The 27,358-nt window shown below is 42.1% G+C and overlaps 1 protein-coding gene across 1 annotated transcript; it reads left to right on the top strand.

Annotated features, from left to right (window-relative positions):
• The first annotated feature begins 9,356 nt into the window (after nt 1-9,356).
• LOC102238262 (heparan sulfate glucosamine 3-O-sulfotransferase 3A1-like) lies at nt 9,357-25,761 on the top strand. Its single transcript, XM_005814903.2, has 3 exons — nt 9,357-10,530; nt 23,063-23,292; nt 24,572-25,761. Exons 1-3 carry the CDS (start codon nt 10,061-10,063, stop codon nt 24,958-24,960), a joined length of 1,089 nt encoding a protein of 362 aa, XP_005814960.1. The 5' UTR covers nt 9,357-10,060; the 3' UTR covers nt 24,961-25,761.
• The last annotated feature ends 1,597 nt before the right edge of the window (nt 25,762-27,358 follow it).

The following is a 27,358-nucleotide window of genomic DNA, read 5'->3' as shown; positions in this document are numbered from 1 at the left end:
ACCAGAGACACCTGAGGGCTGACGTCAAAGCAACCTGGACGATGCCACTGGTGCAAAGAAGACGACGACAGGAAGTAGTTGGACGATGATGGCGCGTTTGATGGCTCATTGAAAAACATGTAACGTGTAACATCATGTGAGCAAACTTATTCACACGTTTTTTTAATTGTCTTTCTCCTTTAATGGAAACACTGCAATTGCAAAATTGTGTTTTTTCCTATACTAGCATAATATTGACAATGTTTGGAGCACATTTGCAATGGAAACAGCTACTCTGTGGTGTTTTTTCCTCTCCACTCCTAGTGGGGTTTGGCCCAGCAGGCAGCTGTCTTTGCACCTGAGCTTCCCCTCCTCATTAAGCTGCATTCATTTAAGGAACTGCCAGACAATCTCCAATCGCCAGAGTGTCAACCCACACCTAGTTCTCTCTTAGATCCTATTTCCATGACTTTAGGACTCATCCAATGTTTTCTGCGCTTCCTAAAGTTCCTAAGTCAAGATTCCAGTGCGCTCTGGTGGAAACGATAATACTTTGCAGTAGGTTATATTTCTGTATTTTTTTTCTATTGGTGTTTTTTGTAAACTTTGATTTGTTGTGCGCCATCATAATTTGAATTGGCAAAACAGGAAGCACATATATCTACTGTATCTGTGTGTCATGAATCTATAGAATGAGTTTTAATTCAAAATCATATTCAAAAATGCTTTATGGATTCCAGAGGGAAATTAAATGTTACTGTAATTCATATTAACCAATATTCTTCAAAGAGTGGTAGTGGATGCTGATGGCTGTTGCCAGGAAGGATCTCCCATAGCAGTCTGTACTACAGTGACTATGAAGAAGCCTCTGACTGAAGACAATGCCCGTTATGATCAACGGGCGATGAAATTTGGTACCTATTCCGACGCATTTTGCACCAAATCCTTTTCATTAGGTTTTTAAGAACGACTGGATGAAAGAAAAAAAAAGAAGAGACTGGCCTAAATAAACGGAGCAGATGTGACAAAGAGAACTACACTTAACATTTGTCATGGACGGGCAGAAGGTAGAATAATCCCAAACGAAACCCTCTGAGTGGTGGTCAGGATTAATGTTTTTTTTTGTTGTTGTTGTTTTTGCCTGGTTTCAAACTGCAGGAGGTTTGAGAAAAAGGTGAAACTTGAAACTGGATGGGATTATTCCCATATTGCTATTCTCCCTCCCCATCTTTAATCTCCCAACAGAAACCTCCAGATAACAGATTTATCTGGGATAAGGTCCATGTTGCTGCACGGTCTTCTTCCCCCTCCTCCTCTGGGGGAAGCAAACCGGGGGGGGTGGCGAGCGGTAATCCGCCTCTCTGTACAACAGGGATGTTAAACAATGCTAGCAGATGTGTTTAGAAGCCTGTGGTATTGAGGACAGGCCTTCCAGCAGGTAGTCCTAATCTCTGCACTTTATCGGACGCACTCTCTCCCCCTCGCAGTGCTGCGACATTAACCTGTTGTCTCGGGCGATTAGAGTCCAGCGGTTAGACGTGTGCGTTAGCGCTCGTTCATGCGTGTGTGTGATAATACGTTTTAATGGCAGTAAAAAAAAAACACATTCTCGTTCAGGAGGCCAAATCGATATGGAGCGCGGGGGTGTTTCATGCTTCAGCTCACTGCAGACGGGTCAATAGCAAAAAAAAAAAAGTGCATCAAGACTCAGCGAGAGAGAGAGGGAGCTCTTTGCAATTACAATTCATTATTATTCCATTAGGATCCATAGAGGAACACTTCTGTCAATAAAAAAGGGAGAGGCGAGCGGCAGCTGGAGGCCAACTCCGGCCGCTAAACTGAGGAATGTTGTTCATCATTCCGTATGGAAAACACCTTCATCCCAATCCAACGCGTTAATCTTGCTTTTTAAAAGAGGTTAAAGGGCACGGCTTTGCTGATTAGCCCCACTCTGCTGTAGTGAAGACGCGGCTATGCCGATAGCGGCGTTAGCGCCCTGCAGCAGGGCATTAGGGGAGATTAGGGTCGGCCTAGTCGGCACATTAAACCCTCCTTGCTATTTTAGAGTCCTGCAGGAGACCTGGCAGCACGCTGACCGCTGAGGAAGACTCGGAGCGGTCAGGATGCAAACGGGCTAACGGGTCAGGGTGAGGTCTGGGAGAGAGGAAGCTGTCTGTGTCAAGAGCCATTCGAGGAACATGTGGTTGAATGGTGGTTAAAGTTAGCAAAGCTAGCAGGGGATTTCATCACAAACCAAAAAGCACCCACGGAGGACATCGTTCTCCGTTAAAGGAATAGTTATTCATTTTTAAGGAGCGTCTATGGAAGTTGTCCATAGACGTGTAGATAACTCACCTAGAGTCTTTATTTAGCAAAAATACAGAGGGGTTCTTCCAGGATGCTAAAGCTAAGAGTGCATTCACACCACCTCTGTTTAGTTCACTTTAATGAAACTCTGGTTTGTTTGCCTAGAAAGTCCGGTTCGTTTTGGGAGGTGAGAATGCATAATCAAACTATGCTATGTCTAAAAACCTGTAGGTCTCAGTTCAGCTGAAGTGAACTGGTGCGGTTTGAATGCGTATGTAGACGCAAGTGCAAGAAAAACCGCTCCAAAAACAGAAGGTGGAGTATCGCGTGGGGGCATTCTGGGTGAATACAACCAAAACAAACGCGAGACGTCAGCGGCAGAAATGGCTCGTGATCTTTTCACGACTGCTAAAATCTAACTACCCTGTTTTTGTTTCTGTTTTGTGAAGAAGGAAGTCGCACTTTTCCAAAACTAATTGAAAGCGTGCATCGTTTTATGTATTTATTTTCAGAATTATGAGCTACTTTATGTTGGTTCTCACATAAAATCCGAGTCCAATGCACTTAAGTTCGTTATTATGACAGATGGAGATGAACTCTGACTAAGGCTGCTGCTTGTTGCCTCAGTGCCGTCAACATGAAGGTCTAATTCCCTGTACGCGTGAAAGAGCTCACTAATAAAACTTCGTGATAACCTACAGACTTTCCTAATTGAAAGAGCTACTCGACCCAGCAGACCACGACCCGCATTTCATGCCTCACAATAACCTCATTGCAACTACAACAGGAAGAGGGTCAAACGAGCACGTTGCTCATTAAAACCAAAAGCACATACGCAAGAAAAGCCCTGAGGAGGGAAGGGGGCACACAAAAGAAATGAACACATACACACACACACGCCTCCAAGAGCAGCATAAGCAGAGCTTATCCTTTCTAGGAGAGCTCTGATCTGATCTGGCACCTACATCTGATCCCTGCGCGCCCTGTGGGTCAAACGCACACGCTCGCACGCCCTCTCTCTCAATTCGCAGCGGCGCAGTGCACGCTCCTGGCCGGCATGTGGGTCAATGACAGGTGGGGACGGCGCTGGGCGAGCAGCGGGTGCGGCGCTCTGATGAGGGTGTGGCTCTGGCAGGACTCCGCGACCCAGCGGGCCTCCGAACCGGGGAGAACAACAGCACGGTCGAGACAAATCGCAGGGCAGTCGCTTAGGCGCCAATTCGTCACCTGCTTTATGACAGGTCCAGATGAGGGGCCATCGAGAGGAGTCGCCTCAAAAATGATTCACAGTTGACACTTCAAAAATAGAGAAATGTGATTTTTGTTCGTTTGCGTCGTAGACTAATTAGTCTCCAGGCTTGAGATATTAACAGAACGAAGCATAGCTACAAACAAACCAAAAAATGGCCCTCTGAGAACAATGGGTCTGTCAACTGGACGGTAATTAGTCTCTCTGGATGGAAGATTGGCCAAAATAAAGCCATTGCTGAAAGAAATCAACCACATGAAGTCACGTTTAGTCTATCACAAGGCAAAATACACAGGAGGTGGAAGGAGGTGCGCTGATCAGATCACCCTGACCACATGGTGACACATGGGATGCTTTTCTTACAGGGGTAGTGGTATGTAAAAATCGACTATTTTTGACCTTCGCATCACATTATAATGTTATTTACTCTTCAAAGATACCTGGAGTGTTGCTCTGATTCTTCCATGCATGTTTGAGAAATCCTTTAGTCTCCCGTGGCAACCGGGAGACTAAACGCAAAACGCCTGGTTGGACCACGTTTCCGCCTCACAGAGCAGCCCTCCCTCTCCGGCGAACTCCCCCACGCGGCTCCTTCAGACTAGCCAGCAGCAATTAGCAGACGCATGGGGAAACAGCACATCTGCCGAGCTCTTTGTACGAGCTACTTCTCAGAGCTGCGCTGGTTAAAAAAAAAACAAACTTTGATGTATGAGCGACGCTACAATGACTTGCTGAAGGCGGAGCTTAAGAAAGAGCAGGAGTTTTTAAATTGACAGAGATATTAAACTACGAAGGCAAATTTATTTTTTATGTAGATATAGCATTTTTACAACAACTAAAATTAACATCGTTACTTGATTGTGCTATAAAATGGCAATATGTACCTGGAAAATACATAACACTTTCCCTTTCATTTGTTGATTAGACCATTCAAGTATCTCATGGGAAAATGTTTTAGCATTTCCAAAAAGAAAAAAAATGTTTTCATCTGAGCCAAGGAGGCACCATCTTTGCAGAGGCAATAATTTAAACAAGTATTTCTTTGCACTTTCAAAGTAATTTAAAAAAAAATCAATAACAGAATTTACAGTGGAAGCAATGTTTCTTATATAAAAACACATTTGTACAGCAGAAGTACTCATGTATTGATAAGCAGTGTCCCTGTGGCTTATTAACAGTGTCTTAAACACAGTTTTTCAGCAGTTTCTGTTCAAATCTTCCTCCAAACGAGGCAGGAAACAAACCCCTGAACAGCCTCCTGGTGCTTACGGTGAACTTTGGCCGAACAGGCGTGTTTCCTTCTTGGGGAAACTGGACCGTTTCCCATCCATTATCTCAACAACCAGCCCAGCTTCGAATGTTCATCCGTTTATTAGCCTTCCTGTTTTGTTTGTGGAGCTCACCTCAGTGATCCTGTTGCGTAGGAACCCGATGATGCGCTCACACAACCTCCGGTAGGCTTAGGTATCGTCTACCTTTCGATTTTTGTTCTAATTTTACGTTCCCGAAGAAGGAAAACTTTATCAAACGGCAGCTTGAGCTTTCATCTGATTAGAATGACAGAGGAATCTCATAATGGTTTCAGTAATGCTTCTCGGATGTGTTGATTTCATCTCTTTGTGTTGAGATTTATGACGGAGTCAGGCGTGTTTGTTTAGTTTGCGACCGCGACCGGCTCACAGGTGTAAGGTCCTCCACTGAGTGACGGATGGCTGTAATTTAAGCCTGATTATATATCCCATTTATTTATCTCTAATTAGATTGTCACCACAGGCAGGGATGAAGGATTCAGTCGAGCCAGCTGACAAATCCGTTGGCTCGTAAATACCTCCTGCGACCACCACGACTAAAAACTGACGACACAAACTGGAAAACCTGCGGAAACGGAAATCAGAACCGTCATGTGACTCATCCTCACATTTGGCAGGCTGAATACTTTCAAAGCTCTTCGTTTCACACATGGTGATGCAGGAGTTTATTAATCATCTTGCACCGTCACCCACCCAAACACACCCCCTCGGCCCCTCCATGTTGGATAATGAATCACCGTCTCAGCTCTGGCCCCGACCCCCGGGGGGGTCACGCTTTTATAGACGACCACTTCATCACGGAACAATCTGCTGGGCCACTGCAGACAAAAGACACACAACCTCACCTGATGACCTTTCCCGATGATCCATGGAGGGAGGTTGGGGAGTAAAATAAACAGCAAATAATTGGAAGAGCAATCTGTAGCTGTAACGGAAGAAAGTTGGAAAGTCGTAAGTGTCACATTGTAGGAGAAGAAGGACACAAGCTATCGGTGGGAACCACGTTTTCTGTTTGGCTTTTGGTTGAAACAAGAAACATATTGGTGCCCAATCAAGTTCCAACTACCCAATCAGGCTGCAACTACACATGTTGCAAAGACTGAGTGACAAGCATTTCAGCGAGTGCAACAGTAGATTTGTTACTAATCTGTACGACTATTGTGTTGCTATGGGAGATAACTAAAGCTAAAGCAACAGGAAATGGTAGCAAATATGTACAGAAATGAAATAAACATTATGTATAATAAATATAGTGGTTTAAGTTCTGAAATCAATCATCATTCTTGTCAGTGCTTTTTTTTCCACTCTGTGCACCCATGTTAGCATCCATCATGACTGGGATTGTCAGACTTATTTTCTAGGTCAAACGTATAAGACTGAACTCCTTATAACTCAAATTGTGCCTCTGTCTGATTTTTGTTACGTGGGAGGGGAAAAAAAGTGACACGAATGGATGAAAAGTCTACAGAAATACTTGCTGGAGTCTGTCAAAAGTTGCTTGTCCATAAGGTTAGCTACAGCCAACAAATCAACTTTAAAATTGATTCTGTTTGTCAGCTCTCATTGTTTACAAATGTTCTGTGCATCTATGTTTGGCCCTTATGACCCTGGGTTACAGCACACGACCCCTACTGTTCACAATGGAGAAAAACTGCTGCTGTTTTTCTTCACTGTGCCGGAGTCTGCAGTTGCTGAGAAGGAAACGTCGACGTTCTCCTTCCGAACTTGCAGTTCACTTTGGGGTTGTACAGTAAAACTTTCACACAGAAGTCTGATTTGGGTCACACTGAATTAGTAGTAAGAACCACCAGGCAAAATTGTATTTGAGAAAAAAAACAAAAAAAACCAACAACAAACAGGAAAGGGGAAAGGCATGCGGCAAATATCGCCGGGTCTGGGAATCGAACCAAGGCCTCCAAACGTGGGTCGTGCTATCCCTTACGCCGCCACAGCACGCCTCCCAAATCATAGCCTTATTTCTACAATCTGTTCTGTTACTCATGCTAACGCAGAGCAGTTAGCTTAAATGCTAGCCTAATGTTAGCATGTTTTCTTCCTGTTCTGATGCAACACATGTTACGTTTTGTACCATATTTACATGTCATTGTCATCAAATTGTGTATAGAAAACAGAGAAAAGTGATTCTCCTACTTCATGAACTTTGTTTTAAGCTAAACCTGAACACACCGAGAAGGCAGCCTCATATGATATAGGTCATAGTTGGCTGTGTGGCATAGTTGACAGAAAAACCCCAGTCAGTAAACCAACTACAACTGAGAATATTCCAGAACTTTTACACTTAACTTTGTAAAATACCTTGATCAGGGTTTGACGTTTCGACTAACACTCCAAGGCAAAGTGCCAACAAAAACACTAATCCCATTTATTAAGAACAACCAGTGGATTTCATTTCTTTTTTTGACTATCGCAGCACAACACACTGCGATGAATCATCTCTAAATGTGATAGTATTGAATTGAATCGGAGCTCATTTACCCTAACCCATCCCCTCACAGTAACCCACATTTAGGAGTGTTTGCTTTTTTCTTTTTCTTTTTTGTTGTTGTTGTTGACATATTTAAATAATCACATGTTTTGAACACTGTATCAGACCACAAAATATTTTTTTTCCCCTCTCCCAACTTAGGTATGTGAAGCACGCTCGTCGTATAAGATGCAAATTCGACTTCCTTGTCAAGAAATTGATTGCATCATTATGTAAATGTACCACATTACGAATAAATCTCATCGTTTGTGACGGTGATTTGTTTCTGCCCCAGCAGCAAAAAGGAAAGAGGAGAGGCCAAATAACACAGAGCGTTATATTAGTTTATATGAGTTGTTTCTTTTGTTTTATTTTTTATTTTTATTTTTTTAGAAAATCTGTTTACTCACCGCAAGACAATGCAGTGGTTTTACAACACGGGTCACATCTGCACCGGGATAATGACAGGGGTAGGACCAAATGGAACATAAAATGCCTCTGTGTGTGTGTGTGTGTGTGTGTGTGTGTGTGTGTGTGTGTGTGTGTGTGTGTGTGTGTGTGTGTGTGCGTGTGTGTGTGTGTGTGTGTGTCAGTGTTGGAGAACTAATGAGTCTCCTATGAGCTATTACCCTCACCTTAGCTCCACACTCTGCAATAATAAAAGGCAACATTGCAGATATAACTCCCCTATCAGAGGATTGCATCGCTGCTCTCCTGGTGCAGGTGCTAAAGCAAACACTCATCATATGCGTGCAAACCTTTTACCTGGATTAAAATCAGCAAACTTGACCAACTTGCCTTTATTTCCTCACCACAACAATAGAAAAAAGTGTCAAACGCCGTCTTGTTGATGAAGTTTGGAGACTTTTGTGAATGATTACTTAATGTGGGCGCGTGCAGAGGGTGGTCTGAGGTCAGGATTAGAACACAATTGGCAGGTGGACTGCAGAGCCTAATAATGACTGATTACTAAGCCAATTATGCCATAGGTCTTAGAGTGCAGAGTGTCAGCTGTATGCGATAAGCCCAAGTCCAAATGGCACTAATAACCTTAAACCAATAAGCCCCATAAACACAGGTGTTTATGTGGCCATCTATCATACGCACTGGTACTGCGTTGGCTTTAATGAGGCACAAATCTCGGAGTTTTAGGCACCGGCAGGAGTAGTGCCTGCCAGTGCCACCTGACCTTTGCACCGGCAAAGACGTTTTCACACTTCCTCACATTATAACCACTAATTATAATATCAAATTAAACTAGGGTTCAAACGATTAATCAAACAAATTGTGATTAATCGAATTCATTGTGATTAATCGGTTCTTAGAATGATCTTCAAGTAATTCAGGAATCTATTAATTGTTAACTGGGGTGGACAGAGTCTTTAAAAAAAGGCCATTTGCTTCAAGAAAGATGCACTCAGAGCATCTTTCTTCATGCTTTAGTTGGGAGAATCAGTCTCAGCTGCAAATCTGTAGAAAAAGTACTGACAATTTGCAGATGAAGGGATGCTATGTTATTGCATTTTGGGCAATAAAATGTTTAGTTTTTCTCATTTTTTGAAAAATGACCTGAATTATTTGTTTGACACAATTATTTGACACAAAAACAACAACAAGTCAGTTTTAGTTTTATATACATTCATGGAGATAAACATCATTATGTTGAGCAATTTTAGTTCCTCAAGTGTTTTTTTTTTTTTTTTTTTGTCTTTTTGGCTGGGAATTCACTCATTTCTGGGGCTAGATTCATAGCTGGGGAGTTGTGGAAACTAAGTGTTTATCTACTTCCTGAACTATTACTAATCCGTTCGGACAGACATGCAGCTCTGATCTAAACCATTCGATTAAATGTTTTTGTGCAACGATGAGCTATTTAGCCCAGTCTAACATGGTGGCGGCACACAAGCATGCTTTGGAGGACGCTCTGCAGCAAATTCATGTGCCACACCTGCCTAGTCAAAGTGCATACCTGCATCCATTAGAGAATATGTGGCAAAGACGCAAAGTTCTTGTGGAGGGATGAAGAGGTGCCATATTTTGAAACCATGATCAAACCCAGATCATACTCCACTTTTTATTGATGCAGTTTCAATGAAATATATCGGAGTTTACAAAATGTTTTTGTTTGTTTTTTTAGTTTACGTGTTATATGTTTGCAAAGCTCTGAAAGTCACATTAGACGAGCGCGACAGAGGCACTTGTGAGCGGGTTTGCGCACTCGGTTCATTCAGTCCGAGGATCGCCTGATATAATAATGGAATTAAACTCGCCTCGGGCCACGACCCCCCCAATGAAACCGAGAGGAGAGGAAGAAGCGGCAGACTGAAAGACAGGAGGAGGCAGAGAGAAAGAGGGCGAAAGAGAGAGAGAGAGAGAGATAGCGAGAGATGCCTGGATGCGGATCTTCGTGACATGAGCCGAATAATCCTGCGAAGTGCAAAGACGCGGCAGCGCAGCTCGGATATCACAGTTTTATTTTCTCTCATCTTGGAAAGTAAGTGATTTAAACAACAACAACAACAAAAAACTAGTTTGGCTGAATTACTTTTTGGGGCTCGGTCAACGACAGGAAGGAGGGAGAAAGGGGGATCTGCTCGGTGCGCTCCAGACGCACAGCATGAAGGAGGTAGAGAGTAGCTGAGCGCAATGACAGAGAGCCTCTCCAGGAGTTAGGATGTGAGCTGAACTTCGCGGTAGAATGGCCGGCCATGTGGCACTGACAGCCGAGGGATGGCAGCCTTTTACCACCGCCTCCACCACCACCACTTCAGCCAGCATCACCTCCACCCCCCGAGCACCGACCTGCGGCGGCTCTTCCACCGGCTCACCATCGCCTCCTCTCTGAGCATCATCTGCTTCTCCCTGGTCTACCTTCTCACTGGAGGCTGCGAGTCGGAACTCGCTGAGAACCCTGAAATCAAGCCGTCCGCGCGCGACTTCCTCGCGAGGGCGTCGGGATGGCGGCAGGAGGGGAACGGAACCGACGCGCTGGGGAGCGGCCACGCCGCGCCGGAGACCAACAGCTCGGGGAAGGAGTGGACGGCCGCGCGCAGGCTGCCCCAGGCTCTCATCATCGGGGTGAAGAAAGGCGGCACGAGGGCTCTGCTGGAGTTCCTGCGGCTCCACCCGGACATCCGGGCTCTGGGGTCCGAGCCGCACTTCTTTGATCGGCATTACGCACGCGGGCTGGACTGGTACAGGTATGCACGCGTAACACCGGAATCCAGCTCAATCGCTCTCTTTTGTTAGGTTTTTATATGCGGTATATATGTTTTTAAAAAGTTTGTAGTGCACTTTTTCATTCATTAAAAGAGCAGACTAGAACCTATAGGGGTAATCTAGGAGATTTTATTTAAGTGGCAGACGGATGGGGGAGCAGGTTTAAATATGAGTAAAAGTTGTAGACTTTCAGGCGATTCATGTAAGTGTGTTTTTGTTCAAATATATGGGTTTATATATATATATATATATAAACCCATATATATATATGGGTTTATTTTTATTTTTATTGCTAACGGCCAATAAAAACGGATAGTTCTAAACAACAGTTGCTAACAGGACCTTTTCTTTAAACTGTAAGAAATGAGTTAATTTAGGACCCACAAGACAATAAAAAAGTGATAAATAAATAAATAAATAAAATAAAAGTTGTGTGGTGGGGGGTGGGAGCTGGCCGACCTTTGCTAGCATCACTTAGCTAACTGTTATTCCGCACAGTTAGCTGTTATTCCTAACAGAGAGCTAAATTATTGCTCTAGTATACTCAAGTATAGTATATGTTTCCTACACTTGAACATTCTGATTTTCAATTATAGAATTGCGTATTTATTTATTTTTTAAAATTGCTTACAGTCTGTAAATTCTGGTTTTCAAGTATAGATACAGCTGATCAGATATGCTAGAAAATGGCGATTGAGAACCAACAAAACTCTGCGACTATGATTTTTAAAATATTGTAACACTAACTTTTAACCTTAATGTCTGTTACATAATTTTAAGACTCACAAGACAATCAAAAATGATAAATAAATAAAAGCTGTGTGGTGGGGGGTAGGAACTGGCCGACCTTTGCTAGCATCACTGCTTAAACTGATTAAAATATCTGTAGTGTTACATCAGTTTTAATCGAGGTTTGGGCACTTTTAATTTTTCTGTTCAACACTTCCCCCTCTTTCTCCTGTGGAAACACATACCCTTACATTATCTGCAGTTCTTTCATTGTGGTTTAGATGACAGGGAGACTCCGCCATCTGGCAGCTTTGCCAATCTGTGCCTCAGTTAGTGTGTGTGTGTGTGTGTGTGTGTGTGTGTGTGCGTGTGTGTGTGTGTGTGTGCGTGCGTGTGTGTGTGTGTGTGTGTGTGCCTGCTGGGCGGTCTGCGCGTGTTTGTACAGTATGGAGAGACAGAGAGCCATGGAGTCAGGCCTGCAGGATGAGTTCTCCGAGAGCAGCAGAGTAATCATCTCTGAAGCCGGAGCCAGATGTTACTGTTGTCATGTGGCTCTTCTTTCGGCCTGCTCATTGAAAACTTGGAAATCTTTCGAAAAGGCACACATGGAGACTCAGTTCTGTTTGAGATAGTAAGGGGGATATAAAAATGTGCTTCATTAAAGTTTTTACAACTGTGTGGACTGGAGGATTTCATGCCACTAGACTCGGGATAAGTGCACAAAGAACTTAGTTCCTGGAAGCCTCAAAGATGTCACATGGAACATCTTGACATGCTGACTTCTCTTTGAAATGAAAATAGTAAGAAAAGATTTATTTGAAACCAACGAAGCCCATCAGGACAGTCGTCTAAGCTAAAAGTTTGGAACAGTTCTGTTAGAAACGGGTGCCGTTTTTTTTCGCCTCTTCGTCCTCTCAGGTATAACTTTTCTGGACTGAGCCTGCCACGGGACGTTTCGCCACCAACCGCACACTCATTTGTACACTTTCCAGGGTATGTTTATAGGAAATTTGACAACCAAAGCTAACAGAAACGTTCTCCAATTTACTCTACCGCATGGAAATGTGGTTGCATAGCTCAAAAACGATTTTCTACCAGAGGAAGGTCGTTTAGAGATATTTTGGTTTGACCAGGGTTCATAAAAGCCATCTGGTCCAAAACAGGACCAGAACCACATTAAATGGAAATACGATGTAATTTATGTTCAGACGCACAAAGAGAGAGAGAGGAAAAACTGATTTGCGATGATTAATGGTTTGCTCAGGGGTTTTTAAATGAGAGCAGAAAGGAGCAAAATGGCAAACCATGAGAATCCCAACTGGCAAAACGTTGAACTGGAACCATCAAGAAATAATCCTATTCTTACAAGAAACTTTTTTTAGAAAAGAAAAAAAATAACATCTAGATGTTTTTTTAAATCATTTTTTTAATGTTTTTGTACCCAAGACTTGAAGTTGAAGTTAATCTTCCAATAAATCAAAATCTTTGGCTCACAATCTTGACGTAGTCTAGAGAAATCAAGTTATCGTCGGCGTATATTTTAGTACAGGGCTCAACCTGGCCTTAAATGAAACACATGAAATCATGAAAGTTTCAGATTATTGCTAAAAAAAATAAAAAATAAGTTCACTTATTAGGAGAAAAACAAGCTAATTAAACCAACCAAACCCTTAGGGTAAAAACTAATCGATCAGCCAAGCAGGCCTGATTACTGCCAGGATCTAGAGAATCAAGAAATGACTTGAACAGACACTAACAACTTTAAACAGGCTGAAAGCTGTCAAAAAAAGCTAACACACTGTCACATAAAGACATTCAAGAAAAGATAAGCAGCAAAGTTGAAGCTGAAGTCATTCCCATGGCTTTGGGACTCCAGCGACACACGGTGAGAGCCAGTAGCCAACCGCATGCAAAGAAAACATGGAACATGGGTGAATCTTCCCAGGAGTGGCCCGCGTCTACCAAAACTACTCCAAGAGCAACAACTAAAAACACCACCTTCAGTTAAAGTCTGTGTTCATGGTTGTAAAACAAGAAATAAACTGGGCAAATGTGTCATTAAGAGGCCAAACAATCCCACTGCTGAGCAGAAAGAAAACAAAAGCTCAGTCATTTTTCCTTTTAGGAAAATTATGTACGGTCTGACTGGTTGTACGTGGAACTTCTTATAAGTTCCTAACTTTTCATGGCTTTGGTAATGTGATAATCTGTCTTCTGCTTTTTAAACACACCATTCTGACGGTTTATGGCTTTAAGCCCAAAACTAACTTGACTCTCATTTTCACATTTAGATGCGCCAAATTAATTACTAATTATTATTAATTACTCACTGGATCAGATGAAAGCCCAGCCTGCAGTCCTGGATAGCTCTGCACAAGATAAACTTTAATTTGTTAAAAAATACCAGGGATTTAAAAAAAAAATCATAAGGTATCGCTACACTTCAGGAAACAGTGTGAAATGTACTCCGCTGCTTATTTTTAATGATTCTGGACTTGAACATCAAGCAAAACACCATTCAATACAGAAATAATAGCTAAATTTGAATGTTGTTAATTGAAGCTGCAGTATATAACTTTTGTAAAAATATGTTTACACATTTGCTAAAACTGTCACTACATCCAGACAGTATAATATAAGACATGATAATCTGTTTAAAAAAAATAAAAAATCAAGCTCTGCTTGCTCTCTGGGGTCCTTCTGCAATTCGCAAAAATACGATGTTCCTGCTCTGAAACAACCAATCAAAGTAAGGAGGACGGTCTTAGCACTGTCAGTCAAGCTCATGTAAAATTTTAACAAATATGTAAAAAACATATTTTTATAAAAGTTACATACTTCACCTATGAGCCTGCTGTTGTGTTTTTGACTTTATTACATGCCACAAGGTGTTGTAAAAAAAAACATTATGACCCTTTCGGTGACGTACATACGTGATGCACGCGTGTGACAGCAGATTGTCCCGTCTCTCCCTCAGGCCAGATGGGCTTCGCTGTGCGTTGAACCACTTGACACCACTGTCAGCTCTGTCAATTGACCTCTGACTCTGGGTCACTTTGCGCTGAGAGTTAATGATGTGTTCACACCACTTCATAACACGAGGCCCACGCCCTGGACACACTGGCAGACAAAGGACACACATGTTTGTTTCTGAGGGTATCAAAAAAAAAACCCAACAACACTAAAAATAGATAGTTTTTAACACTAACACTACAAATAAGTGAAATGGGAACTAAAAATATTTACATTTTCTGAAAAAATGAAGTGTAAAAGTTGTAAGCTGAATGTTACTGGTGAATATTACATTAGTTTTTTATGGTTATGGTTTGGCATGACAAAAAAAAACTGACAAAATAGGAAAAGACAAAAACTAGAATTAACTAAACATAACATAAACTACTGAGGAAGGTTAACGCCAGAATAACTTATAATAAAAAGTACCAGAAAGAATTAATAATGCAAAACTATGAACCGTATGTAACCCATAACCAAACCACAAACCAATACATCCAAGAATCATGACATAAGGACTATTAGAAATTGGTGCAGAACAGTGCTTACAAAGCTAAACTGTAAAGTTGATTTTTTTTTTCTCAGAACGAATAGAGGAGCATTCCTGTCCTACTCAATATTTTGAAAATATAATATTAAAGGCGCAAAACTTAGTCAAAGATGTTGACAAAATGGATGAATGCTGAAAATTGCCATTACCAGATCCCAAACTATGTCCTCTAACTCAGAAAATACAAGGGCTGTCGATATGAAACTTGCCCTGTAGGTAGCAGAAATCTTTGGTTAACAATCATAATGCATTTCATGTGTGCATACCAAGCATTTACTTGGGGTTAAATCTGGATTAAACACCATTGAAAGTCTCACAAAATGTCTGATATTACCAAAATTTCTAAGGGTGTAATCAAAGCAGCCCTGTTTAGCCCGCTTTAATTAATTTGTCTAGAAAGTTCTGTCAATTTGGGAAAGTGTGAATGCGTAATCAAACTCTAATGCCAACCAAAAAAGTGAACATTTAAAGTGAACTCTAGCGCAGATCGAATGCATATGTGGATGCATTTGGAGTGGAGACCGCTCTAAAAACAGGAAGTGGACCATAGTGCAGGGCATTCTGCAAATCCAACTAAAACAAATACATGAGTCGAGTGCTAAGGGGAGAAACGGATTGTGGTCTTCTACCAAAGACAAAGGATTTGCATGATTGGATTTTTGACACGTAGAAGTAAACATGCACTCGGTAAATATTTCTTGTATATCAATTACGACAAACTACAAATATAAAAGTGAACATTCCGAGACATAAACATAATGTCTTAAGGCGGCACAAATAAAAAGGTCAACTGAAGTTCAGCTGTACCGCAAAGTGAGTCATTGAATTTTGTGTGCCAGTAGATTATCTCGCAAACCCCATTGCTTTAATTTAAAGAGGACCAGCAGCAGTGTATCTTTCCCTGAATCACTCTTCTTTTCTTTGAGAGTAAAATAACATTTGGCTTCCACCGGGGCAATTGAGATCAGCGCACCCGACAAAGATCCACTAATGGCACTCGAAGCCCAGATCTAATCTGAAAGGAGCACTGCGACGGGCCCCGAGAAGCACTGGAAGTTTCCTTCTTCCCCTTTCTGTCTAGGATCGATTGTGTTATCTCCTCGTGCTGACCTTGGGATGACTTCAGTATTAGGGCGGTTAGCTTTGGTCAGCTCAGCTTCTGTTACAATTAGCAGGAAGCTTTATCCTACGTTGGCATAACCACCCCGGCTCGCTCACATAGGCCCAAAGGGCTCATATTACACACAGCCTTTTATCTCCGTGCAGCTACAAAGGAATTCACTGAAACTCAGGTGGAAATTTGCTCCTTGCTTATGAGTGCTTCCTGCCCAGAGATGACATGACGGGTGACTGAGGAGAAAAAAGGTCAATAAAACGGGGGAAGACGAGATAAGACTTGGGTGAGCTGGGGGTGAGAAAGGTGAAGTGTGCGTTACCACAATCTCACACATCTCTGCTGACCTTTGCTTCAACCCGGGGGACTGTCATCAGAGCTGGCCCTCTGTGTGAGTGTGTGTGTCTGTCTTCCTGTGTTTGTACATTATTAGAACCTTGGCTGTAACAATCATCGACTTTGTGAGGACCAGTAATCTTCAGGGGGACCAAGAGCATGTCGTGTGGAAGCAGATCATGTCTTTGATCCTGGTTAGGGGTTAGGTTTGGATTTAGAATGGGTTATGGCGAGGGTTTGATTCAGGCTCTCTACAAAAACGTAAATTAAAGATACCTGTACAAACCCGCTTGCAAGTTGTGTGCGAAGTTGTGTTTCTTCAGGATAGGTCACATTAGGGGGAATGATTTATGCTCTATAGACACTCAGGCTAGTGTTTCTGCTCTTAAGGCACAATAACATTTATCAATACATTATTGACTCTGAGGTACAGGCACAGATTTGACTTACTGCGTTACTTCCAAGAAGTCACAGTGAAATAAAATCTTGTAGAAAAATAAACACTCAATATGAGATGGTTGACATAAGCCAGGTTGAATGGATGGATGGATGGATGGATGGAGAGACAGATGAATCAGTGGATGGACGGATTGATTGACATGATGGATGGATGGAAGATCATGCTTTCAGATCATTCTACTGGGATTGTGAAACCAATAGGACGAGATTTGCAACTAACCAGCTGCTTCCTTTGCTTTGTATTTTATAGCCTCACATTATCTTCCATTACCCCTTACAAGTTCATTGTGGTTAGAGGTGTACGACCACCTCTGCAGGGGTAATGTGGGTATGTCGACTTCAACAGCCCTTTTCTTTGCCAGCCCTTGAGATTTCAGTTGATCTTAAGTAAAACACATGATGGGACATAATTATGATATGATTGTTTGGGACTCTTATTTTGAAGCAGCTCTTAAGTTCTTGTCCTGTTATGTTGAAATTGGGAGACTGGCATTTAGCTTTAAACCCTTTATCTGGCAAAATTAGAATAAAATACACAATGCCAGAATGATGGATAAGATACAAATGATTTGCAAGCAATGTCCCAACATAATGATTGGCCAATAATTTCACCAAAGTTGGCATCAAACTTTGTAGAAAAACAAATGGGTTGTTTCATTGTTTGTACTGTATTTTATCATCTCCTGTTTAAAAGGTGAACTCTTTAGACTGATCAAATCTCAACTGGGATTTTGGTGACAACCTCAAACGATCTTAGTGAAACCAATATCATGTATTTATTTTTTTGTCTCATTTACTTTTTTGGTCTGGGGTTTTTTGGTATTATTTTTGGGCCTGGTTTATCTCTATATGTTCAGATATACGTATGTGTATGTAAAAAAAAATCTGAGCTGAATTTTTCTTCTTTTCAAATTCAGTTGCTCCAGTGGAACGTTTCCGTAGATCCTCCTGTGAGATTTAAAAATTCATAGCTATACATTGACGACCTTGTTCTGCTACGCAAAACACAAAACACATGGTGTTTCTTGTGTTCTTGTGCTTGAACAATAGATTGTAATTAGCGTCCAAATCGGAGAAGCTTGCAAACCTGCTAGTAAATACGTCCAATGCGTATTTACTAGCAGCCAGTGCGAAAGCATTTTCTGATGGCATGACGTGGGGCCTCTTGCCAATGTGTGCCTCAAAGCGTTGTTAATCCCCTAGGTGACTAAACGACAGATGTGATGTCGCGTAGACTATCACTTATGTCCGTGCTGGGGTTCAGGTGCTAGCTACCCGCCATGTCACTGTACTGTACTGATGGTGATCACCATAAGGCCCAGACGGGTGGAGCTATCCGGCCCTCATTAAGGCCCTCCCCTGGGGCTTTGGAAACCAAAAGTGCAGGGTGTGGGGGTGTGTACCCCGGGCCCCTGTATGATGGATGTCTCCTGGAAGTGGACAGGGCACAGCCACAATGGACTGATTCCTTAATAGTCCCCCATACAGAGGAAATGGATGAGTGGTTCTCCCAATAACACACTCAAGCAAATGTATGAAAAAAAAGGAAACAAACGCAAATCTCATAATCTGCTCAGAAACCAGCGGTCGCCTGTGGAGAGTAAATGTAATTCGATTGGCTGCTGTTTCATTCCTGACACAAATATCGGCGACAAACTGAATCCGACCCCCGCCACCAACTACGCCCTAACGGACTTAGGGAAGGACAAAGTAATTGCTCCACATTTTTTAAAAGACGCAGACGCGGCACACATCACATGACACAGCATGCCACTGATGGGGCTCCGGAGGGATCTGGCTGACCTCAGCCTCCACCTGCCACTCTCCGGTCCCAGCTGAGCCCCCGCCGCCGCTACACCTCCATCATCACTATCACCTCCTCGCTTCATACGCCCCATCATAACGCTCCCAGTATAAACACATGCAATCCCACCCAGCTCCACGGCTACACTCGGGATCCCCACCCCGCAGGATCAATAGCCCGTGGCCTTGGCCGGCCCAAGGTAACTCACAAGGGAGGCTTGCCGCGATATTGGAAAATTAACGACAAAAAGAGAGGTTCCTCAAAGGCAAACAGAGGCTTAATGTAAGCTGCTGGATAATCCCTCTGCCCATCATGTTGTATGTTTGATCTCGCACTAAGCAGTAAACGAGGAGCACCGAGATGTGGCTGAAGCTGGAATTTAAACTGCCAATTAATTTGGCTGCCCTGTTTTGGGAGGGGGCACAAACCTGCTAGTGTGTCAGACGACACAATAGCAGGGTTTACCTCCTATTTTACAGATGAAGTCAAGGAGAGGTCACTGCTGTGGCAAAACCACAAAATCTGATGTTAACCTGACATTTTGTGTTTCATCACGTGTCTTGGGTAATGTTCTGTTTTCAGCTGTGTAAAAAAAAGAATGCCAACAAAGTGACGGTTCATATAACCGAGTAGATTTTAAGAGCTTCTACCTTAAGTAAAAACTATTGATTTAATTATGTTTGTGTGGCACAATCCCTGGGGCGGAAGTGTACGGCAATTAAAGTTCCCGTTGGGGAGAATCGATGGCTCATTCAATGCTGATAAAATATTATTAAATTCTGCTTAGTCATTTTGAGAAATCAACAACAGCATAGCAACCTACACAGTCATTTTTTTTAAAGAATATGCTACTAGTTTTATTTTGTAAATGTTTACCTTCTTTTGAGTGAAGCATCATATTTATTGTGCTCCTTTGTGTTGGCATATGACGTAAGATCATAATGAAGTTTACGGCTGTAGGCGAACAAGAGTATGTTATGAATGTTTGTGCCAAGGCGCTTCAAAGCCACCCACAAGGCAGGTGATTTTACGAGCTACTCCTGTGACACGCAGTCGACACATGAATAACAAACTGCATTGTATTGCTGAGTAAACGTTACGCAACACAGTGTTTTCATTTGAATAGATTTGACGTCACAGACGTGTCCTCAAGCTTGGAAGCGTTTTCTATGCCGGGAGTGGGAGACGGGTTTTTGTTGCTCGACAAGCTAACGGCTATTTTGTCCGTCAATTAGCGTGGTCTGCGTGCGCTAAGCTCAAAGCAGAAACATATTTATAAGAGACATTTTCTTTTGATGGTGCTCTTAGGGGGGCGGTAATTAGCTCTTTGTGCTTAGGTAATGGTGTGGGGGCTCTCGGCTCTGAGGCTGCTTGCAAACAGATTGCTAATGGAGGCCCGTCTGCGTCCACTGCCATCATTCCTTCATCAGTCACCCACCCCTTTCATTTGAAACACTCACAGCAAAAGATCTCAGACACACACAAATATACATATATATATAAACACAGCCTTTAAAAGGCTGTGGTAAAACTCCATCACACCCACCTCTTAAGTCTGCCGATTGTCTGTGTGTGATTTTAAAAAATGCCTCTCGTTATGTGTGTGTGTGTCCACCAGAAATGGGTCCATGGGGAGAGCCGAGGGAAGATAGTGAGCAATTGACTAATGAGTGAATAATGAGTGTATGTTTGTGTTTTTGCATTTTGTGTGTGGGCGTGTGTGTACCTTGCACATGCCAGGTCTGCGTGTGTGTGTGTGTGTAACAGACTGCATGGCTCCTCCTGCTCGGGGTTATTAGAGTTAAAAGGGAAGTCTTCAGGCTAAGCGGCGGTGAAAACTACCTCACACTCATCTGATCAAATGGAATTGCTGCGTGTGTGTGCGTGGTGAGTGTGTGTGTGTTTGTCAGATTTGAAGGGAGAAGATATTGATGGGAGGTTTGTGTTTCAGGATCACCTGAAACCTGAGCCGACAGCAGAACGCTGCCAGAGCATCCTGTCCTGGCTCTTATCAGCTGCGCGTGTGTGAGCGCGTGTGTGTGTGTTCTCTCTGCTTGTCCTTCTTTTATTAATGCCACATTCAAAACTCAGTGAAAACTTTTTCTTTCAATTATGTAAAACAGTAAACAAGGTGAGTTTTTTTTTAATCAAAGTAGGACAAAGCGACAAAAACCAAAGATTTCTCAAAAAAATAAAAGTAAAAGTGGGTGTGGGTTTAATTTATTACATCTTTTTGTGAGGGTGATTTCAGGTTGAAGCTATGACAGGGTCACACATTGAATCCTAACATCAGCACAGTTTTATGACCTCGTCTTTTTTTTTTTTCTAGCTTCGTTAGAGCCCCGACCCACCAAACAGCAGAGCAAATCTGCCTGTAGAGGACATGAAATCTTCCGTACTAAATCATTTACAATGCTGTGGAAAATGTTTTCCCCTCAGTCAGACCAAAATAACCTGAAAATTTATTCAAACCAACCCATTCCTATGTGGGGAAAAAAGTAATTTGCCCCTAAACTTAAGAACTAGTTGTGCCTCCCTTGGCTGAATTGTTTTAATTGAGTCTCATTGGAAGGTTCTCAAACATGACAACAACAACAACAAAAAAACCGTACGAATTTATGTCACAGCATCTCCAGACTTTGACTATGCCACTCCAAAGTAGTCACTGCGAGCCATTCTGTGCACTTCCTGGTGAGTTCTGGGTCGTTTTCCTGAAGTCAAAAGAATTTTCTGTTGCAGAACAGAATTTATGGTTCCAGTCTGTTGTCATGGTGATGATGACTCCAGGTACTAGAGAGGCAAAATAGCAACGGACAATCACACGACCACCGCCGTTATTAAAATTCAGTTTGATACTCTTTTCCCAAAAAGCTGTGCTAGTTTTATCCCAGGTACAATGGGATGGACAGAGTTGAATAACGTAAGAAGAAAATTAAGACTTAACGACCATGAAGATGTTAATTTTTTGGTTTATGTGAAACGTTTTATTTTGTCATTGTTGGTTTTTGCCTTAAAAATCTTCCAAGAATTCAATTTTTGCCCATTCTCTGCAATATTGTTCAAATGATTTCTTTGGAAAAAGTTTGAAAGCTACATCCAGCAGTCCAGGTCATGTTAGGCGAGTCTACCGTCCGTACGAGCTAAGATGCTGAATCAGAGCTGTGCGTGTTCGGCCGGCCGACCAGGTGTGTGGCAGGTGTGCTGGCAGATGTCCCCGAGCCTCCAGCCGGTCCTGCAGGGTCTCTGGAGTCATTTACTGCTAAATGAATCCCATCTGCTGGGCTTTGGTGTGGAGACAGAGGAGCACAGCGCTGGACGGGATCAGGAAGAGACTCTTTGTATTTGTGTTGCGCTGCTTTCATCTGCATGTCGGTCAGGGTTACGATGCCCTGTCACTGCTCATGCTGTCATGTGTTTAGTATGATGAATCTCAGAGTGAATAATGGGGTGTGGGCTTGTATGAGGCAGACGGCGTGTGTGTGTGCGGGGGTGTGCTGGCGTGTGGGTGTGTGGGGATGGGTGTGCGCTCTGACATGAGGGTGACCTCACTGTTGACTAAGGATATTACTACATACTGAACAAACAGAAAAAAACTTGTATCACCTTTATCCACAGTCCGGTTCTGTGAGGTGGTAAATATAAGTCCATCAAATGAGGTAAAGCCAGATTTAATACTGCTATGCTTTATTTAAAAATACAAGGGCAAATGTGAAATTAGCCTTGTTAATGTAACATTTGTGTAAATAAATTGACATAAATAATAGGCAGAGGTATTCGTCGGGAACTAGAACTAAAAAGTTAGTAGCACTTACCTGAACGCACTGATCATAAACATTAGTTCTGCTAAAAACATGCTATTTAGTGGAAGCTAATGCTATCGTGCTAAACTCAACCACGCTGATACTCATTATGTGTCAGTAACACTTGTGTTGATACATTGTATATTGCCCTAAACGGTGCCAGATTTGTTTTCTGGAAGACATTTCACTCATGGTTTCAGATTGAAAGTATATTTATAACTCTTTTGCTAATTTTTCCTAATTGGCTTCGGTCAGAAAGCCTAATTGCTTGACTCAAACTTTAAACTGAGTTTAGTAATTAGGTCATTAGCAGGACTTTGGAGAGCTTCACTGCATGTTTGGGAAGTAATTCGGCCATTTCATTCAAGACCAGGAACACATCTTAAAGTTGTGGGAAACTCTAGGCTTTGATTTGAAGACATCTGGAATAATTGAATGAAGAATTATTAATAGTCAATAACCAAAACTTCAGCACAGATGTCAAACTTTACTCAACTGAAAACAGCTAAGTAAATTAGCGTTTAGATAAATTTATTTAGGGGAAGCTAAGTTAGTGAAAACACTAATGTGCTAAACAAAAAGTTATATTGAAATTATTAACAATTTTCTCAGCCCTTTGGTCTCAAAAGCCTGTTATTTTAGCAGAGGTGGGTGTACAGACCTTTGAAAGCAATCGTCTAACCTGAATTATTTTGTCTTCTACCTCCAGAAGTATGATGCCCAAAGCCCTTGACGGGCAGATCGTCATGGAGAAGACGCCCCGGTACTTTGTCACAGTGGACACGCCAGCGCGGGTCCATGCCATGTCGCAGGATGTGAAGCTGATAGTGGTCGTTCGCGACCCTGTGACGCGAGCCATATCGGATTACACGCAGATCATCTCCAAGACCCCCGACATCCCGTCCTTTGAGAGTCTGGCCTTTAAGAACCGCACCACAGGTACGCTTTGTGTTTTTTCAATGTACAACTTACATGACAAAGCTTGTAATCTACGTAAAAATGTGTTTTAGCTTTTTGATATGACGAATTTATCCACAGTAATTGCCTACAACATTTTCTTCTTACTTTATTCAACATCTAGCATATATGAGCACATATATGAGCAGTTTTGTGGTGTGGCTAGTAAGCTACACACCGTGAAGTCTAGCATAATTGTAAACATAACCCGCAGCTGTGGGAGTCACAGTGAAGAGTATCACCATTGTTGGGGCTAAGCTAGCTGGAGTTAATGGGTAGAACTATGACAGATCCTGGCTTTGCAGGAGATAAAGTGTAAAATTGATGTGTGCTGAGGTAAAAACCCCAGCATTACCTTAAGGATGTTATCTAGACTCTGAAATGTGAACAAAACAGGAAAGATTACTGATTTAAATTTTTATTTGGAATGTTAGCAATACAGTATGTACACCTTGCTAACAATGCCGGTACCCATCCAGATGGTACTGATGATTGGGAAATTACATTTCATCATTCACAGTATTACCAGTGCCTTAGCTTTGCCCATGGTATGTCCTGGAGGTGATATGAAGCAAATTAAATCATCTGAGAAATCATCCATGACTTTGAGTTCTCATGTACTCAAAGCAACCAAAAATTGGAGGCTGTTTGATATTTTTTGCGTGTTTGTATATAAAAAACTATAATTTCAACAGAATCAACAAAACTGTAACATCTACAGGAGGATCACTCATTGTCAAGAAGCTCACACGCATCCAACTAGGTGTTTGTCTCTGCTCAGCTAACCATTAGCTGCCTTTAGCATTAGCATTAGGAAAGTTTTATCCATAGAAAAATAAAGATGCAAACATAGTCATGTGCTCCAAGTCAGCTACTTATACTCATAAACTTTCAGGAAAATCATATTTAAAAAAAGAAACTTAAGGTCAATCTGTGCTGTTTATCAAATCAAATCTTCTTACGATCCCTGGCTACTTTCCTAACAGGTTCTTAGCATGCCTACCAAAAGAAGCTACTATGTTGCAAAGTTCAAGACCACTCTGTGTTTGTATATTGAATCCAACATTTTCAACACCTTCATTTTACACTCAGTATCATTTATTACCGTCTGGATTAGTTAGCCTGGTAGCAATTGTAGAACTCAAATACTTTGACCTCAGCCACGCCGTTGACTAGAACCAAATGTTTCCTCGTCCAGACCCCAGCCTAAAAACATTGCCACATCATAACCAACCCCTTTTCTCCCTACTTGTATGTCTAGGTCAGATTGACTCTCTGTGGAGCCCACTGTGGATCGGCCTCTACGCCCAACACATGGAGCGTTGGCTGGCTTGGTTCCCCAGGAATCAGATCCATCTAGTCAGCGGGGAGAGGCTCATCTCTGATCCGGCTGGAGAACTGGGCAAAGTCCAGGACTTTCTGGGCCTGCAGAGGATAGTCACAGACAAGCACTTCTACTTCAACAAAACGAAAGGATTTCCCTGCCTAAAGAAGCCGGAGGGCAGCAGCAAACCCCACTGTCTGGGGAAGACAAAAGGGAGGACACACGTCTCCATAGACCCAGAGGTGATCCGGAAACTGAGGGATTTCTACAAGCCTCACAACCAGCGCTTCTACCAACTCGCAGGGCAAAACTTCGGATGGCACTGATCTGTAACCTGCGTGGAACAAGACGCTTCTGTTGACACCGCTCCAGCGCAAATCTGCTGCCTGACGGAGGCAGACGAAACGACTCAAAGCGCGCAAAACAGAGTCAACAATGTCTTCAGACAGCCAGGCAGCATCACAGCAGACTGCACTCCGAAATCCCAGTGTCGATATGTTCTGTCTGGATCAATCAGTCGTGTTGACATCTTTGTATGTCAGCGATGCACTCTTTGTGCTTTTGAGGAAGATGCAGTGAGACCGTGGTGGCTGTAGGATGCGGTTTTACGCCGAGCGGTGAAAGCTGAACGGCTTTTAGTGTCTGACTCACAATCAGTTGTAGTTGTACAAGGAAGTGAAGAACTCAGGGTCCCTACACGTTGTCCCCTAAATATTCCACACATTTCAGGACTCAAATTTTAGTCATGCAGTTTTTACAACATATTTACTTTTTAAAATGTTTACTTTGAACCAAACTATTCTTATCATCTGTAGGTTCTTCCAAAAAAAAAAAAAGTTTAATCTAAATCAAAAACAAAGCATGACAATGGTCAACATGGCTTTTGGTTGTCAGAGTGTGAATTTGGACAATTTCTCTGCTTTTGAAGCTTCTGGACTTATTTATTTTGAAGTCTTTAAATCTTGGACATGTCAGATTAGGAATAGAATATTCTGGAGCAGGGGTCGGCAACCTACGGCTCCACAATAACTCGGCTAATGTTTTTAACTACAGATGTAACAACAAATGCAAGTTTTAACAGTTTTTCATGGAATAACCGCATTGAATTTCCACAAGTACCAGTAACATATATTTTTAAATACATTTTTCGTGCCATTAGTTTGAAAATTTGCTTCTTTTTTCCCACAAATATCAACATCCTGTAAAAGAAAATGTATTTGTCCTCTTTTTGCAAAATGTTTGAGGTTTTTCATTATTTGAAAACTTGAAAGAGACAAAATGTTGATTCTTGTGCCACTTTCTTTAGTAGAAAATTATAAGTTGTCTTTTTTCCCAAGAAGCCATGTAACATTTGGGGTTCTAAGTGAGCTCTATGTCGAAAATAAAGGCCTCTGTAGACGCTAAAGGTTGCAGATCCCTGTCCTAGACTGAAGCAGGTTCTTTAAAAGACAATTTGTGAGCTTTGGAAACCTTTAGAACCCCTCACCCCCCATCCCCCCCAAAAAACATTTAGTCTTTTTATTTTGCAGCTGTCATGGCCAGTTTTGCCTGAATTAAAGCTGTCTGAAGATCAAACATGTAGTGAAATGGTCCCTGATTATTTCTGAATGAGTATGGAATCAGTCATTAAGTCAAACAGCAAGGCTGAAATCAAGGCAATATGCAGCAAATCAAAGATGAAGCACAGCCATTTAATTTTAATCAAGGCGTCTTTTTGTCTTTAGACATTAGAAGGAAAAATATCTGGAAAATCAATCATTTTCTCACACTTCATTTCTTCTTTCCCTACCTATCCAAACCTAACATATTCCACATTTTCCCAGACTTTTCAAGTGTGTGTAGCAACACTGACAACAAACACATTTTAATTTATAGACCCTTTATTTCCCCCCACGTTTCCTCCCCAGACTCAGATTTTAAGAATTTAACGGCAATCCGGCGTTTGAAAAAAAAAAAGTCCAGTAAGCGTTGTTTCCAAAAAGGTGGGAATGAATCTTTCATGCGGTAAGCAGCAGAGTTGAGGGGCGGGCGGGGCGGAGTGAGGGAATATGTCTATGAGCTCAGATTTGACTGAGTGCTTTTGTATCCTTGAATAATGAATGTGGTTAAATGGATGTAGTGGGAACTGGTATGGATCACTTGGCTCATTTGTATGCTTTGCTTAGGTTAGCGAATGCGGGACCAGCCTGCTGTGTCCCGCTTTGAGCAAAGCAAACGGACCGGCGGAGGGCGGCGGGAAAGAAAAACCGAACATCAACACCGTTAAGTTCGGCGTATTGCTAGCTAGCTAGCCGGTGTTTTGTACCGAGCCTTTCTGCGTCCGCTTACACGGTTTTCCGTTTTCAGTTTGCATGTATTTTGCACTAGTTGTTGTCCAACAGGGAAAAAAATAAAAATATTTTTAAGCAAAGACGCTGCTTTCTCAGTGTTATTTTCTGCTATGTGTCGATTCACATTAAACGACATGGGAATATTTTAAAAGTGCGATGCTGGGGAAAGTACTTTACCCCCTTGCCGATGTCTTGCTATTTTATCACACTTGCATTAAACATTTTAGGCCATTAAACAATTTTTTTTTTTAATCAGACAAGGACAAAATGAGTAACGAAAAAAAACGTCAGTGTGACGAACCCTTTCTAATGTACTCTACAAGTTCACTTTCTATCTTGGTAGTCCACAGAATATTTTCCCAAAAAGTCCTAAGACTCATCAAGATGTTCATTG

The sequence above is a fragment of the Xiphophorus maculatus genome, chromosome 10, assembly GCF_002775205.1.
Source record: "Xiphophorus maculatus strain JP 163 A chromosome 10, X_maculatus-5.0-male, whole genome shotgun sequence".
NCBI classification, from domain to species: Eukaryota; Metazoa; Chordata; class Actinopteri; order Cyprinodontiformes; family Poeciliidae; genus Xiphophorus; species Xiphophorus maculatus.
This window is presented reverse-complemented; position numbering and strand designations above follow the sequence as displayed.

Bases quoted from the DNA above. Each gene is read 5' to 3' on its own strand.
- LOC102238262 (XM_005814903.2), top strand. From the start codon at position 10,061: ATGGCAGCCTTTTACCACCGCCTCCACCACCACCACTTCAGCCAGCAT. The intron at 10,531-23,062 runs GTATGCACGCGT...TTCTACCTCCAG, and splicing joins CGCGGGCTGGACTGGTACAG to AAGTATGATGCCCAAAGCCC. The intron at 23,293-24,571 runs GTACGCTTTGTG...TTGTATGTCTAG, and splicing joins CTTTAAGAACCGCACCACAG to GTCAGATTGACTCTCTGTGG.